Raw genomic sequence first — 13,968 nt, 5'->3', positions numbered from 1 at the left:
TGTTGCCTCTATTTATTTCATGAATAATCTTGTCCAGGGATTTATCAATATTTTCTTTGAAGAAAAGAACCAATTTTTAGCTTTTTTGGTCATCTCTATCATACTTTTTTTCCCACTATCAGTAATTTCTTATCTTTATTTTTTCTTTCTGCTTTCTTTGGGTTTCATTTGCTGTTTTCTTTCTAACTTCTTATAACACTTAAATCTTTCGCTTTTAGACATTTTTTTCCTCTGATGTATTCATTGATAAATCTCCCTCTAAACATGACTTTTAGCTGTATCCTTCAAGTTCTAATTTGTATAATTTTCATTATCATTCAGTTCAGCATATTTCTCCAAGCACTCATTTCTTCTTTGACTGATGAGTCATTTAGAAGTTTATTTTTTTATTTTTAGGGGAGTTTTTCTAGTTTTCTTTGTCATTGATTCCTAGCTTAATTCCATTGTGGTCAAGGAACGTACTCTGATTTAAATTCTAAAAATGTGTTATATATTAGCCAGCTCATGCTTAATTACTTTTTATAAATGTTAAATATGTATTTTAAAAGAATGTGAATTCTGTAGTTGTTTGGTACAGCATCCTATGTATATTAAAGTTTCCTAATTTGAATGTGTTATATATACTTAGTGATTACTTTGTTTTTATTCATTACTAATAGAGCTATGTTAAAATATCCCACTTTGATTACAGATTTGTTTATTTCTTCTTGTAGTTCTTGCAACTTTTAATTATATATATTGAGGCTATATTTTCATGTGTTTCATCTTTCTGGTTATTTGAAGCTTTTATCATTATGCTGTTCTTATTACTTTCATCTTAATATAGCTACATGAAAAAATACAGCTGCGTGAGTTCTATTTTGGTTAGAATTTGCACTGTATATCTTTTTTCTGTTTTTTCTATGTTAAACTTTTTTGTATCCCTATATCTTAGTAGTTTCTTCTGTCTTCTAACGTCGGGTTTATTTTGTTCTTTTTCTTGTTTGAAGTAACAACTTAGATTGTCGATTTGAAATTTTTTCTCATTTTCAATGTTAGAATGTAGCACTATACACTATAATTTCCCTCTCAGAACTACTTTAGCTGTATTCCATACATTTTGATATGTTGTATTTTCATTTTCATTCTGTCCAGTGTATTTTTAAAAAAATTTCCTCTGAGTCTTCCTCTTTGACTCATGGATTATTTAGAAATATGTTACTTAATTTCCTGTTGTCTGTTACTAACTTTTTGTTTGATTCCAGTTTGGGACCAGTTGGGAAACCTTCTGTATTATTTCAATTCTTTTAAATTTCTTGAGGTTTGTTTTATTGTCTATCTTGGTGAATGTTCCCTGAGTGCTTGAAAAAAGTATATATTTTGTGGTTTGTTGGGTGGAGTATTCTTCACACGCAAATTAGATCATGCTGGTTGCTGGTGGTATTTAATTCCTCTATATTTTTTGTAACTTTCTGTCTAGTAGTCTTACCAGATGTTATGGTGCTAAAATTGCCAACCATAGTTGTGGATTTGTCTGTTTCTGCTTTCAGCTTAGTCAGTCTTTGCTTCATGTATTTTGAAGTGGTGTTGTTTATGTATACATATTGAGGATTGCTACATCTTCTTGATGAATTGATCTTTTTATCATTGTGTAATAACCTCCCTTGTTCCTAGTATCTTTTTTGCTCTTAAGTCTACTTTATCTGATGTTAACATAACCACTCTGCTTTTTTTTTGGTTTGTTTAATGTTTACGTACTCTTAGATTCAGCTTAACTATGTGTATGTGAAGTGAATTTCTTGTATTAGTGTACAGTTGACTTATATGTCATGATTTTTATCTACTCTGCCAAGATTCCACTCATTTAATTTGTGTATTTATTAGACCATGTACATTTAAAATAATTATTGATATGTAGAACTTGAATCAGCCATTTTGATACTTGTATTCTGTTTGTTTCCTTTGTTTCTCCTTCATTTATCTTTTCTTGGTTTCTTGTGGGTTACTTAAACATTTTTTTAGGATTCCATATTATTTTATTTATGCTGTTTTAGAGTATATTGTCTTGTATAGTTTTCTTAGTTGTAACTTTAGATATCACAATATACATACGTAGCACAGTCTATTGATAATGGTGTCTTATCACTTTAAGTGAATTATTGATGCCCTACTTCCATTTGTGTCCCTTCACCCTTCCCACTTTTTTTTTTTTTTAATTTTTATTTATTTATTTATTTATGGCTGTGTTGGGTCTTCGTTTCTGTGCGTGGGCTTTCTCTAGTTGTGGCAAGCGGGGGCCACTCTTCATGGCGGTGTGCGGGCCTCTCACTATCGCGGCCTCTGTTGTTGCGGAGCACAGGCTCCAGACACACAGGCTCAGTAATTGTGGCTCACGGGCCCAGTTGCTCCGCAGCATGTGGGATCCTCCCAGACCAGGGCTCGAACCCGTCTCCCCTGCATTGGCAGGCAGATTCTCAACCACTGCGCCACCAGGGAAGCCCCCCACCCTCCCCACTTTTAAAATATTATTGTCCCTAGTGTTTCCTCTACCTGTACTAGGTACCACACAGGCGTTACAATTTTTGTTTCATCCGTCAGATACGATTTAAGAAGCTTATGCGGAGAAGATTAATCTGTTATATTTATCCTTAATATTAGTCATTCTCTGTTCCTTCCATTTTGATGTTCCATTTCTTCTGTTACGTTCTTTCTGTTTAGAGAGCTTCCTCTAGTCATTCTATAAGGGCTGGTCTGCTAGCAACAAAGTCTTGTAGTTTTCCTTTGATAACATCTTTATTTTTCCTTGATTTATGAAGGAAAGTTCTGCTGGATACAGAATTTGAGGTTGACAGTTCTTTTCTTTTAGCACTTTATCACTTCCTCTGGCACCATGGTTTTAGAAAAGAAACTTATTGTTCCCCTTTAGGTAATGTGTCATTTCTCTGAGGTTTTTGTCTTTAATTTTTAGCAGTTTCATTATGATGTGTTTGGTGTGGCTTACTTTGGTTTTATTGTTTGAAGTTTGCACATCCTCTTAAACTTGTAGATTTATGTTTTTATTAAATTTGAGAGTTTTTAGTCATTATCTCTTAGAATACTTTTAAGTCTGCATTCTCTTTCTGAACTCTGATGATATGAATCTTAGATCTACTGTTACAGTCCCACAGGTTTCTCAAGCTCTGTTCATTTTTTTTTTCAGTTTCCTTTTTATTGTTCCTATTGAGTAAATTCTCTTGATGTGTTCTCAAATTCAATCATTTTATCTTTGGTTATCATTATTATTGTGCCCTTCCACTTCTTTCCTTGGGTTTTCTGTTTTTTCAGTTTTCAAGAGAATTTGTAATTACTTTTCGTAGCAGCTCTATGATAGCTGCTCTAAAATTTCTGTCAGATAATTTCAACATCTGAATCATCTCTGTGTTGTTGTCTGTTGGTAGTCTTTTCTCACTTAAGTTGTGATTTTCCTGGTCTTTGGTATGACCAGTGATTTTCAGTTGTGCCCTGGATAGTTTGAATATTCTGTTAGGAGATTCATGACCTTTTAAAAACCTCGATAGCAGGCAGCCAATTTAGGTTTAGCGTGTGGGTTCTGTTGGTCCTCCCAGGCTCAGCTGGCACCCTCTCTGTGGGGAGACCAGGCCCAGTGCTGCCAGCCACTGGGAGGTGTGGGAAATCAGAACTTTCCTTGCATGCCTCGCCGCCCTGGGTCTATTCCTGGTGGCTTCAGGGCTGTCTCGCACTTAGTGTGGCATGTGTGGGAGATAAAAATGGGAGAATTGTTTTTATCACATTATAGGTATGATGCTGAAAGACGTATTAAGATGTCAACTGCTGTTCTTCTCTTCATAATGAGAATAGACTTATCTTCAATTTTGATCCAAATCCTTGTGCTGTGTCTAGGACCATATAGATTTATCTATTAAACAGTCTTTATCTGATTTGATAGTTGGCCCATATAACTCTGTATTCCTCTCCTTTGTCATATCATCGGCTATGCAATTTTATCTTTGAAAAAAGTCAATTTTAAGTATGTGCCACACATGAATATATTATTCTCCTTGTAAGAAATACTTAAATTCCGGTTAAGACTAGATTTTCCTTTGACCACTACCTTTAATTCCAGTCCCCTCCGTGTAAGTAAACACACTTGTAAGTTGGGTGTGTATCCTTGTAGGCATGTCTATAGACATTACATATAAAAATTATACCAGTAGAAGTTTTATGGTATTACTTTGCATGTGTGTTTTAAATTTTTTTCTAATAAAATATATCCTATTATTATAATGTATCTTATTATTTAATTAAAATGTATCATATATATTTTTCTACTTTTTTCTGACTGAACAGTATTTCTTATATACCTTTCCACTTTAGCACACATGTATCTTGTTTCTTTTAAACTGTAGCATAGACTTCTGTGAAATGGATAATAACCATTTACCATTGCTTTTGCTGTTACAAACAGTGGCATAATGAATATCTATTTGAATGCTGCTTTAAGCAGATAGGGCTGATACCAAGAAATAGAATTGCTGGGTCACAGGGACATGAATGTTTTAAATTTTAAAAGATGATGCCAGTTTGTCCTCCCAGAGAGCTATACCAATTTGTATTCCCACTAGTTGTACATGCAAGTATCTGTTTCTTATCCCCTTCACCAACCCTGATGTTAGTAAACTTAAAATTTTTTTTTGTCAATTTGGATAAAGACATGCTATCTCATTTTTTAATGTTTCCTGGTTACTGGTGAGATAGAGTATTTTTTCCTATGTTTTTGTTCTTTGGTTGTTGTTGAGGAATATTATACGTTTTACTTACACTGATATATTGTGCTGTATCAGTTAAGATATGGGAAGCATCAGAATGTTGACATCACCTTACTTGTCTTATTTTGATATCTTTTGTGCTTTCTGAATGTTTAACTATTTGCTAATAAGGATCCCAGCAGCTAAAAAGTTCCTTGTTTACTCTTCATTATATTTACATAATGAGCTTTCCATTTTTTGAGATAGTTGCCAAGATTCTGGCATGGCACTCCTAGCAGGCATGATTATTTTCCAGGATTCAGTGTGTTGAACCAGCTGGATGGTTTGTTTGTCATCTTATGATGACCTTCATATGGACTGTGCAAAATAACGTTCATTTCACTTTGTGAAAAGCATGGCTGCTAAAACAGGCATCCTTTAGGTAGACTTCAGAACATCAAAATGATTAGTAAAGTGAAACTTTTTTAAAGGTCTTGGATACTGTGGTCAAAATTTCTATGGCTGGATGATGATGGAGTGTTTTTGTTTTAAAGGAATACATTTCTTATCCACTGATTCCCTGGGTAAATCTGTAAACTCTAATCAAATTGTTCTGTAACTGCAAATGTGTTTAAAAGGGAGAAGAAAAAGAGGAAGTTAAATCTTAATTTAGGAATTTTCTTTCATCTGATAGTTTGGTAACATTTAGTTCCATAGTACTGACAATCATATCTGAGCAGTTAATGTTTAACCAGTGCCTTCCTTTTTTCTGTATAATGTAGCTCTAATCTCTTGCTTTGCATTGACATTATGAAAGAGAGAAAGAGTAAAATTAGGAAATGAAAGCCCTGTTAGAAAATTCAGTAATTTTTATTATGCATGCATATTTGTTTTTTTTATTTTAAAAATATTTGAATATTTTGTTCGTCAGTGTGTTGAAACTTCACATAGCTTTGATTTACCAGCTGGGAACAAAGCTGGGTCAACACAATTTATATGTGTAATTAAGACATAACACCTTACTTAAGTTTTTGTTTTTGTTTTTTTAACATCTTTATTGGAGTATAATTGCTTTACAATATTGTGTTAGTTTATGCTGTATAACAAAGTGAATCAGCTATCATGTGTATGTATATCCCCATGTCCCCTCCCTTTTGCGTCTCCCTCCCACCCTCCTTATCCCACCCCTCTAGGTGGTCACAAAGCACCCAGCTGATATCCCTGTGCGATGCAGCTGCTTCCCACTAGCTATCTGTTTTACATTTGGTAGTGTATACATGTCAGTGCTACTCTCTCATTTCGTCCCAGCTTACCCTTCTCCCTCCCTGTGTCCTCAACTGCATTCTCTGTGTCTGCATCTTTATTCCTGTCCTGCCTTTAGACACTATCAAACTCTTAGAGGAAAATATAGGCAGAACACTCTGTGACATAAATCACAGCAAGATCCTTTTTGACCCACCTCCTGGGGAAATGGAAATAAAAATAAAAATAAACAAATGGGACCTAATGAAACTTAAAAGCTTTTGCGTAGCAAAGGAAGCCATAAACAAGACCAAAAGAAAACCCTCAGAATGGGAGAAAATATTTGCAAACAAGCAACTGACAAAGGATTAATCTCCAAAATATACAAGCAGCTCATGCAGGTCAATATCAAAAAAACAAACAACCCAATCCAAAAATGGGCAGAAGACCTAAATAGACATTTCTCCAAAGAAGACACACAGATTGCCAACGAACACATGAAAGGATGCTCAACATCACTAGTCATTAGAGAAATGCAAATCAAAACTACAATGAGGTATCACCTCACACCAGTTAGAATGGCCGTCATCAGAAAATCTACAAACAATAAATGCTGGAGAGGGTGTGGAGAAAAGGGAACCCTCTTGCACTGTTGGTGGATGTAAATTGATACAGCCGCTATGGAGAACAGTATGGAGGTTCCTTAAAAAACTAAAAACAGAACTACCATATAACCCAGCAATCCCACTACTGGGCATATACCCTGAGAAAACCATAATTCAAAGAGTCATGTACCAAAATGTTCACTGCGCACTATTTACAATAGCCAGGACATGGAAGCAACCTTACTTAAGGTTTTAAATAGGTACTTTTTTATAAATACTGTGTAAGTATAAATGCCACTACTGAATTTCCTCATGTTCTTTTTGGATATTAGTTACGTGTTTTATGCAGAACTCTTCATCAACTTCCTTCAGCTTCTAAATCTTCGTTATATTTCAGTACTATATTTTTAAGTCAGTTTGTGAGGCATTATAGCTGAAGAGAAAACAGAAGCTGATTTGACATTACAAAGCAAATGATACTGATTTTAGAAAGACATGAAAATATGTTTAAAAGAATATATATTTTTTCCAGTTCATCCAGAGCAGCTTCCTCCGAGGCCATGGATTACATTAAAAGAACGAGACCAAATTCTGCCATCAGGTAAATAGTTTTTCTTATTCTTCCTTGACTTTTTTCAGATATACTTGAAATGCCATTTGGGCTTTGTGATAAAATTGACAGGCCTTCATTTTACCTCCCCTGAGTAGATGCGTTTTAAAATACTGATCAATAGACTTAAAAGTCTACCCTAAGGCTTATGTACAGGGATCTCATACCTTTCACAATGATGCAGCTCTTGGTTTTAAAATTAGTTCTTGTAATAGAGCTTTCCAAGTGGCATCTTCACATAGGGTTTGGTGATTTAAGAAAAATGAGTAGTAATGAATTTTCTTCTGAAAAATTTTAAACTACTTAGATACTTTATCTTTCTTGAGTGGGTAGGCTGATAATGCTTTGTAGAAGGATAATTTAGACTGAGTTCAATTTACTGTATTGGAAACAAAATACGATACCAGGCCAAGGGTATAGAAATGATATAGGGTGAAGATTTGAGCAGTTTAATTATATGATTTAGCATTTCTAGAACTGCAGTAATGTAGGAAATAGAAACCTTTGTCTTTTGGTGCAGACCAATGATGATTTGACATTTATAGGGCTTCTTACTGCTCATTAGACATTTTATGATTGGGAATTCTGCTTAAAATAAGTTGTTATGAATTAATATTCTTCTTAATCACAAGTGATAGTTTTCATGATACCTAATTTTGTTTTAAAAATGAAAATTTTACTGTTTTAATATGAAGGGAAACCAATCACTGAATACTGATACTTAATTTTAAAGAGTAAACCACAGAATTTATTATGTACTTTTACAACAATATAAAGCCCGTCTTTTTTTTTTTTTTAATTTAAGCTAAGAAGTGGAAGGATTCAGAAAAAATCATTTGCTTAGGTATCGGGAGATGTGCGAAGTGTAATGTGTTCATGGTTCTATTTATATTTTAATAACACTGAGAAATATTATCATATTAGTACATTTCTGTATCTTCTAGAGGTAATAATTTTAAAACCACCACACTCTGGAGCCATAGTATCAGCCTGTTCTAAGAGGTACTGTATCAGTGTTATCAAGAATAACACTTCTGTTATCAGGATTCACATTGATGGTCTGAGTAGAACGAATACCTCAGTTTTTCTACAAAGCCTTAAGTTAGGCAGATTTATTTTGTGTTTAGCCTTCCTTAATGTGTAATTAATTGTTCCCTTTCTGGTATTAAAATGATATTAAAAACACCATTTTCTAGTTCTTCAAAGTAATCCCTTTCTGAGCACGAGTTAACATAATCTTGAAGAAGATCTTTCCTAATATCACATACCTTCATTTCCATTAAGAAGAGGAACAACAGAAACAAGTTTTCATTAGTTGTTGAATTCTCAAGTAATGTGTTCTTGGGTTTTCCTTTTTGAAAAACCACTATGGATTTTTCTTGGGATGTCTGACTTCCGTGAGTAGAATCAGTGCTACAAAAAACAAAAAAAAAGATATTAAAAATGCCTTTTACTTCTGATGCATAAGGAGATGTGTATAATAACTAACAATGGTTAAGGGTGATTTATAGCCACAAAACTATAATGGTAATTAAACTATGTAAGAATTAATCCCAGATAGTGAAAAGAGGTACCAGTATACAAAATGGCCACCAGTCAGATTTCCAGGGGACCGTTGAACTAAGTTTCTCTTAATACCTTTCCCATCATCTGACTTTGAATCAACTTCAATCAAGTGTTACTTCATTCTTGGATTCCTCACCTTTTATTAAGTACTTGATTCTCAACTGTGTCTGCCCATTATAATCACCTGGGAAGCTGTTTAAAAATATTAATACCCAAATCCTAATATACTAACTTAATTAGTCTGGAGTAGGGCGCTGAGTATCAGCATTTTTTTTAAAAAGTTCTACAAACTGATTCTAATGGACAGCCGGGATAGAGAATTAATGATAAAAATCAGGGCTTTTCAAACTGGTGTGCATGTGCATATGAATCACCTGGGGAGTTTGTTAAATTGCAGGTTCCAATTCATTAAGTCTTTGTGAAGGCAGAAATTCTTCAGTACTGAGTTCCTAGGTGGTAACTGATGCTGCTGGTACTTAGAGCACATTTTTGAGTAGCAGGGATACAAGCTGCGTTTTCCTATTAGTTTGCTTGTAGTCCTTTTATAGGCATTTTAAAATGAGAATTTAGTTTTAGAAATGAACATTTGATTTGGTAAAAAAGGATTCTCTTATGACTGAACTTTGTTAGTCCATATTCTTCTGGCTTAGAGCAGTGAGAGCATTAAGAGGCCCAAAAAAGTATTAAGTATGGATATTTTGTTAATACAAGTTAATGAAATTAGAGCCTTTTAACGAGAAAAATTAAAATTTACTTTTATTCCATTTATAGAGAAAAGTTTTGCTCAGTAAATTATGTGCAAAAAAATGGCATTCTGATTTAAAAGTTGAACTTTTATTAAAATATTCTAAAAAATCACAAATATGAAGTATTAGTCTAATTCTGGTAAAAGGACTTTGATGTGATGGATTCCAGTGAAGTTTTATAGGTATAGTTTAATGGAATCTTGCCCAAGGCATTTCACGATGATGATATTTGGGGTATGTTTGTGTGGCATGTGTGCTTGTGTAGGTGTATATGTGATATTGCTTTAGAAAACATTGCCTAATTTTCTCCCTTTTGTCTGTTGTTTTTTTCTCCCACTTCTTAGCATCATTCACGGTTATGTGTTACAATGTGTTATGTGATAAATACGCCACCCGGCAGCTATATGGCTATTGCCCATCCTGGGCATTAAACTGGGAATACAGGAAAAAGGGAATTATGGAAGAAATTGTTAACTGTGACGCAGATATCATTAGTCTTCAGGTAACACTATAGAAATTAAATTGTCTTTAACTTAAAGGTGAACCTAAAAATTATAGAAGGTCTTACTTTTGGGAGAGTTCCTGTGTTCGAAGGAAAACCCAAAGCAATTATTTTCTCTCCTCTTAAAAAAAAAGGACAATTTTAATAAGCACCTCAGATATTTCTACAACTTCTAGAGAAGTTAGAAATTTTGAAAAAATATAAAGAATAATGGAGGGGGCTTCCCTGGTGGCGCAGTGGTTGAGAGTCCGCCTGCTGATGCAGGGGACATGGGTTCGTGCCCCGGTCCGGGAGATCCCACATGCCGCCGAGCGGCTGGGTCCATGAGCCATGGCCACTGAGCCTGCGCGTCCGGAGCCTGTGGTCCACAACGGGAGAGGCCACAACAGTGAGAGGCCCGCGTACCGCAAGGAAAAAAAAAAGAATAATGGAGGAAAACACCTAATCCCATATCCCAAATATAGTTGCTGGGTTAAAACTTCTGAAGTATTTCTTGTACACTTTAAAAAAAATTCACTTGCCTATTTATTTACAGATATGTACAGATATGTTTTCAAAATAGAGATCACACCATTGATGTATTTTGTACCTTGTTTGTTGCACTTAACACACTTCCTATGTTACTAAAATTCCTCAAAGCCAATTATATGAATATATATTAATTGATTTAGCGGTTTCCCTACTGTTGGACATTCAGGCTGTTTATGTTTTCACTGTTACAAAATCATGTTGTTATGAGCATTAGCATACATAAATCATTATCTTCACACTTGATTATTTCATTTGGAAAGATTTGTTAAAAATATGTTATGGGTCTAACTTAATAATTACTACTTTAACACAGACCATTGGATTATTGGTATTCAGGTACCTAAAAATTCCTTAAGTAGAATTTTTTGTTGGTAGATCTTAAGCTTTTCACTCTTGAGTATCATTTCTTTCTACCACAGTTGAGAAATTTGAAATAATTTTTAAAATTACCTCTTTATAATATAAAATTTGCTATTCCATACCACCTAATCTATAATATGACCAACTTTCAATTGTTCATTTACCAGTTGAGGAAGTGAAGTATAGTGGAATGAATTCTAAATTGGGAGTCAAGAGACTTGGGAACAACTACCTGTGTGAGCATGAGAAAATCACGTTATTTTCTGGTTCTCTTAGGTTTTAAAAAGCTGCCATTGTCAAATGGTGGCTGCTATCAATAAGATAAGGTACTTAGATAATATTTTTTGAGTGAAGTATTTTAACTTGGTCACACCTTACTCACAATGCTGCACGTTTTTATATCTTAGTTTTCCTCTGTCATGTCAATGATAATGTTTCTTTGTCATCTCAGGAAGTGGAAACAGAGCAATACTTCACTCTCTTTCTGCCAGCATTGAAGGAGCGTGGATATGATGGATTTTTTTCTCCAAAGTCACGTGCCAAAATCATGTCTGAGCAGGAGAGAAAGCATGTGGATGGTTGTGCAATATTCTTCAAAACAGAAAAGTGAGTTAAGGAAATGAAGCATAATAGTGTACTTATTTCTTTAATTCCCACACATTTGAAATTGTCTTTGGTCTGACCCTGAAATAGACAGGTAATATAAAAGTTTAAAACTACTGGTAATGTTTTATTTCTTAGGCTGTGTATTGAAAATAAGAATGTTTACTGTATTATTCTTTATGCTTCTTTTGCCAAATTACATTAAAAATATTAAAGAGTATATACTTGAATATGATACTGTATTTATATATTTTCATGAAGTAAAATATTAGTTTTTGTGTAAAAAAGAAAGTAGATTTTTTTTGCTAGTTGACCTTTTTCAGAATCGTTCATTTTATGAACTTTTCATCTTTTTAAATTAACATTCTATATGTTTATTTAGTCATTCATTCACTAAATGTTTACTGAGCATTTGCTTCGTGACAAATGCTGTGCTAGTCACAATAGTCTCAAAGACATACAGTTTCTATCCCACTCAGAGCTCTAGTAGGAAAATCACAATCTAGTATGGTATATATGAGGTGGAGATATGCAAGGATAGATAAGGGAGGACACGCACAGAGCTTATGGAGGTAGGGAGTTAAAGGATTGACTGAGACAGGACAATGGAAAGTGGTCATGACCTGAAATGGAAAACAGAAAACATGACCTTTGTTTTTTCAGGGCTGTAATATAGTTGATGAAAATACAGTCAAAGATAAGATGATGACTGCTTATTAAAATACATGAACAATCTTGTAGAGACCTCTGTGCTTTTAGTATTCTTGAGTTTAAAATGGAAAAGATTATCTGTTCAGAGTTAGCGACAAGAATTAAAGGAGATAATGAATGGATAGGTACTTCATAAATCATTAAGTGTCCTGGAAATATTTATATTATTGTCATATTTCTCTGTTTCTGTAATCCTTTGCAATATTAGTATTTCTCTCTTACTGGGTTTATGATATTGTGCGCATTGGATTTAGGAACTGCATTTCCTACTTGAGGGTGCAGAGCCGTAACACACTTAGAAGGCTATCTCTCCCTTTTTTTTTTTTTTTTTGGTTTGGAGTTGTGAAGAGTTTATTTTGTGACTGTTTATTTCATTCTTTTATTTATCTATTTATTTTTATTGAAGTATAGTTGAGTTAAAATAAAGTGAGTCAGTTATACATACATACATTCTTTTTTATATTCTTTTTCATTATGGTTTATCACAGGATATTGAATATAGTTCTCTGTGCTGTACAGTAGGACCTTGTTTATCCATTCTATATATATAACAGTTTGCATCTACTAACCCCAAACTCCAAATCCATCTCTCCCCCACTGCCCCTCCCCCTTTCCGTTCCCCCTGGGCAACCACAAGTCTGTTCTCTATGTCTGTAAGTCTATTTCTGTTCATAGATAGGTTCATTTGTGTCATATTTTAGATTCCACATATAAGTGATATCATATGGTATTTGTCTTTCTCTTTTTGACTTACTTCACTTAGTATGATAACCTTTAAGTCCATCCATGTTGCTGCAAATGGCATTATTTCATAGAAGGCTATCTGTTGAACGCTGGCTGAGTGACTAGATGGTTAGAGGCAGATTCCTTTGGTTATCATCCTGAGGAAAAGAGAGAAGTATATTTTTGCCTCATAAAGGCTGCCAGTTTTACAGTGGAAAATTTGAAGGAACCTCCAATAGAAGACTGAAATATATGGATTCTCATAGAGATTGTATCCTGTAGTTAATAACTTAGGTTTGATACATTAGATAGGGAATTATCTACTAAACGCCTGTGACTATTTTCCTATATTTTCCTGTTTGGTGCCTATTATAACAAATCATTTCAATGTTTTTATTGATACAAGCCTATTTATTACCAGCATGGCATGTTATTTTAAGTAAATGAATTAAGTGAATTTGAAAGATATTTGAACCCCTTCTTCTCACTTATTTGTACCTACTTTCATATCTTTTCTGTGACTTTTTAATAGAGATTTTTCATTTGTTTAATAATTAGTACAGGGCCCTGAAGTATTTGAGGTCAGGATATGCTAAATTCTTCTAGTGGGTTGCTGATTTTTTTTTTTAACAAATTTTAGAATAACAGTAGCTATTACTTTCATAGTGTTTACATGTCCACCAGTTTCTTTTATTTATACTGATTATCTTATTTAATTTTTAAAGCAATCCTCAGAGGTAGGAATAGAGCTATTTCCTCATTTTTATAGATGAGGAAACCAAGACATAGAGATTATCTGGCTTCACAGTCAATGCTTTTAACCACTGTACTAAACTGCATCTTTAGATTTCTTTTTTTTTTAATATTTATTACTTTTTTTAATTGAAGTATAGTTGATTTACAATGTTGTGTTAGTTTCAGGTGTGCAGCAAAGTGATTCCGTTTTACATATATATATTTTTTTTCCAGATTCTTATATAGGTTATTACAAAATATTGAGTATAGCTCCCTGTGCTATATAGTATGTCCTTGTTGTTTATCTTTA

The 13,968-nt window shown here is 33.8% G+C and overlaps 1 protein-coding gene across 7 annotated transcripts in view; it reads left to right on the top strand.

Moving 5' to 3' along the window:
• Window positions 1-13,968, top strand: part of CNOT6L (CCR4-NOT transcription complex subunit 6 like) — a 121,870-nt gene that overhangs the window by 79,696 nt on the left and 28,206 nt on the right. For all 7 annotated transcript variants that reach the window (XM_027087675.1, XM_027087672.1, XM_027087671.1 and 4 more), the window contains 3 exons: window positions 7,104-7,172; window positions 9,838-9,995; window positions 11,338-11,492. In XM_027087675.1, the coding sequence (XP_026943476.1) occupies window positions 7,104-7,172; window positions 9,838-9,995; window positions 11,338-11,492 (382 nt within the window). The remainder of the gene's footprint in view (window positions 1-7,103; window positions 7,173-9,837; window positions 9,996-11,337; window positions 11,493-13,968) is intronic.

The sequence above is a fragment of the Aethalodelphis obliquidens genome, unplaced genomic scaffold, assembly GCF_003676395.1.
Source record: "Aethalodelphis obliquidens isolate GAN/ISIS:26980383/991018 unplaced genomic scaffold, ASM367639v1 scaffold59, whole genome shotgun sequence".
NCBI lineage: Eukaryota > Metazoa > Chordata > Mammalia > Artiodactyla > Delphinidae > Aethalodelphis > Aethalodelphis obliquidens.
Note: the sequence above shows the minus strand (reverse complement) of the source record. Positions and strands in the feature narration are given on the sequence as shown.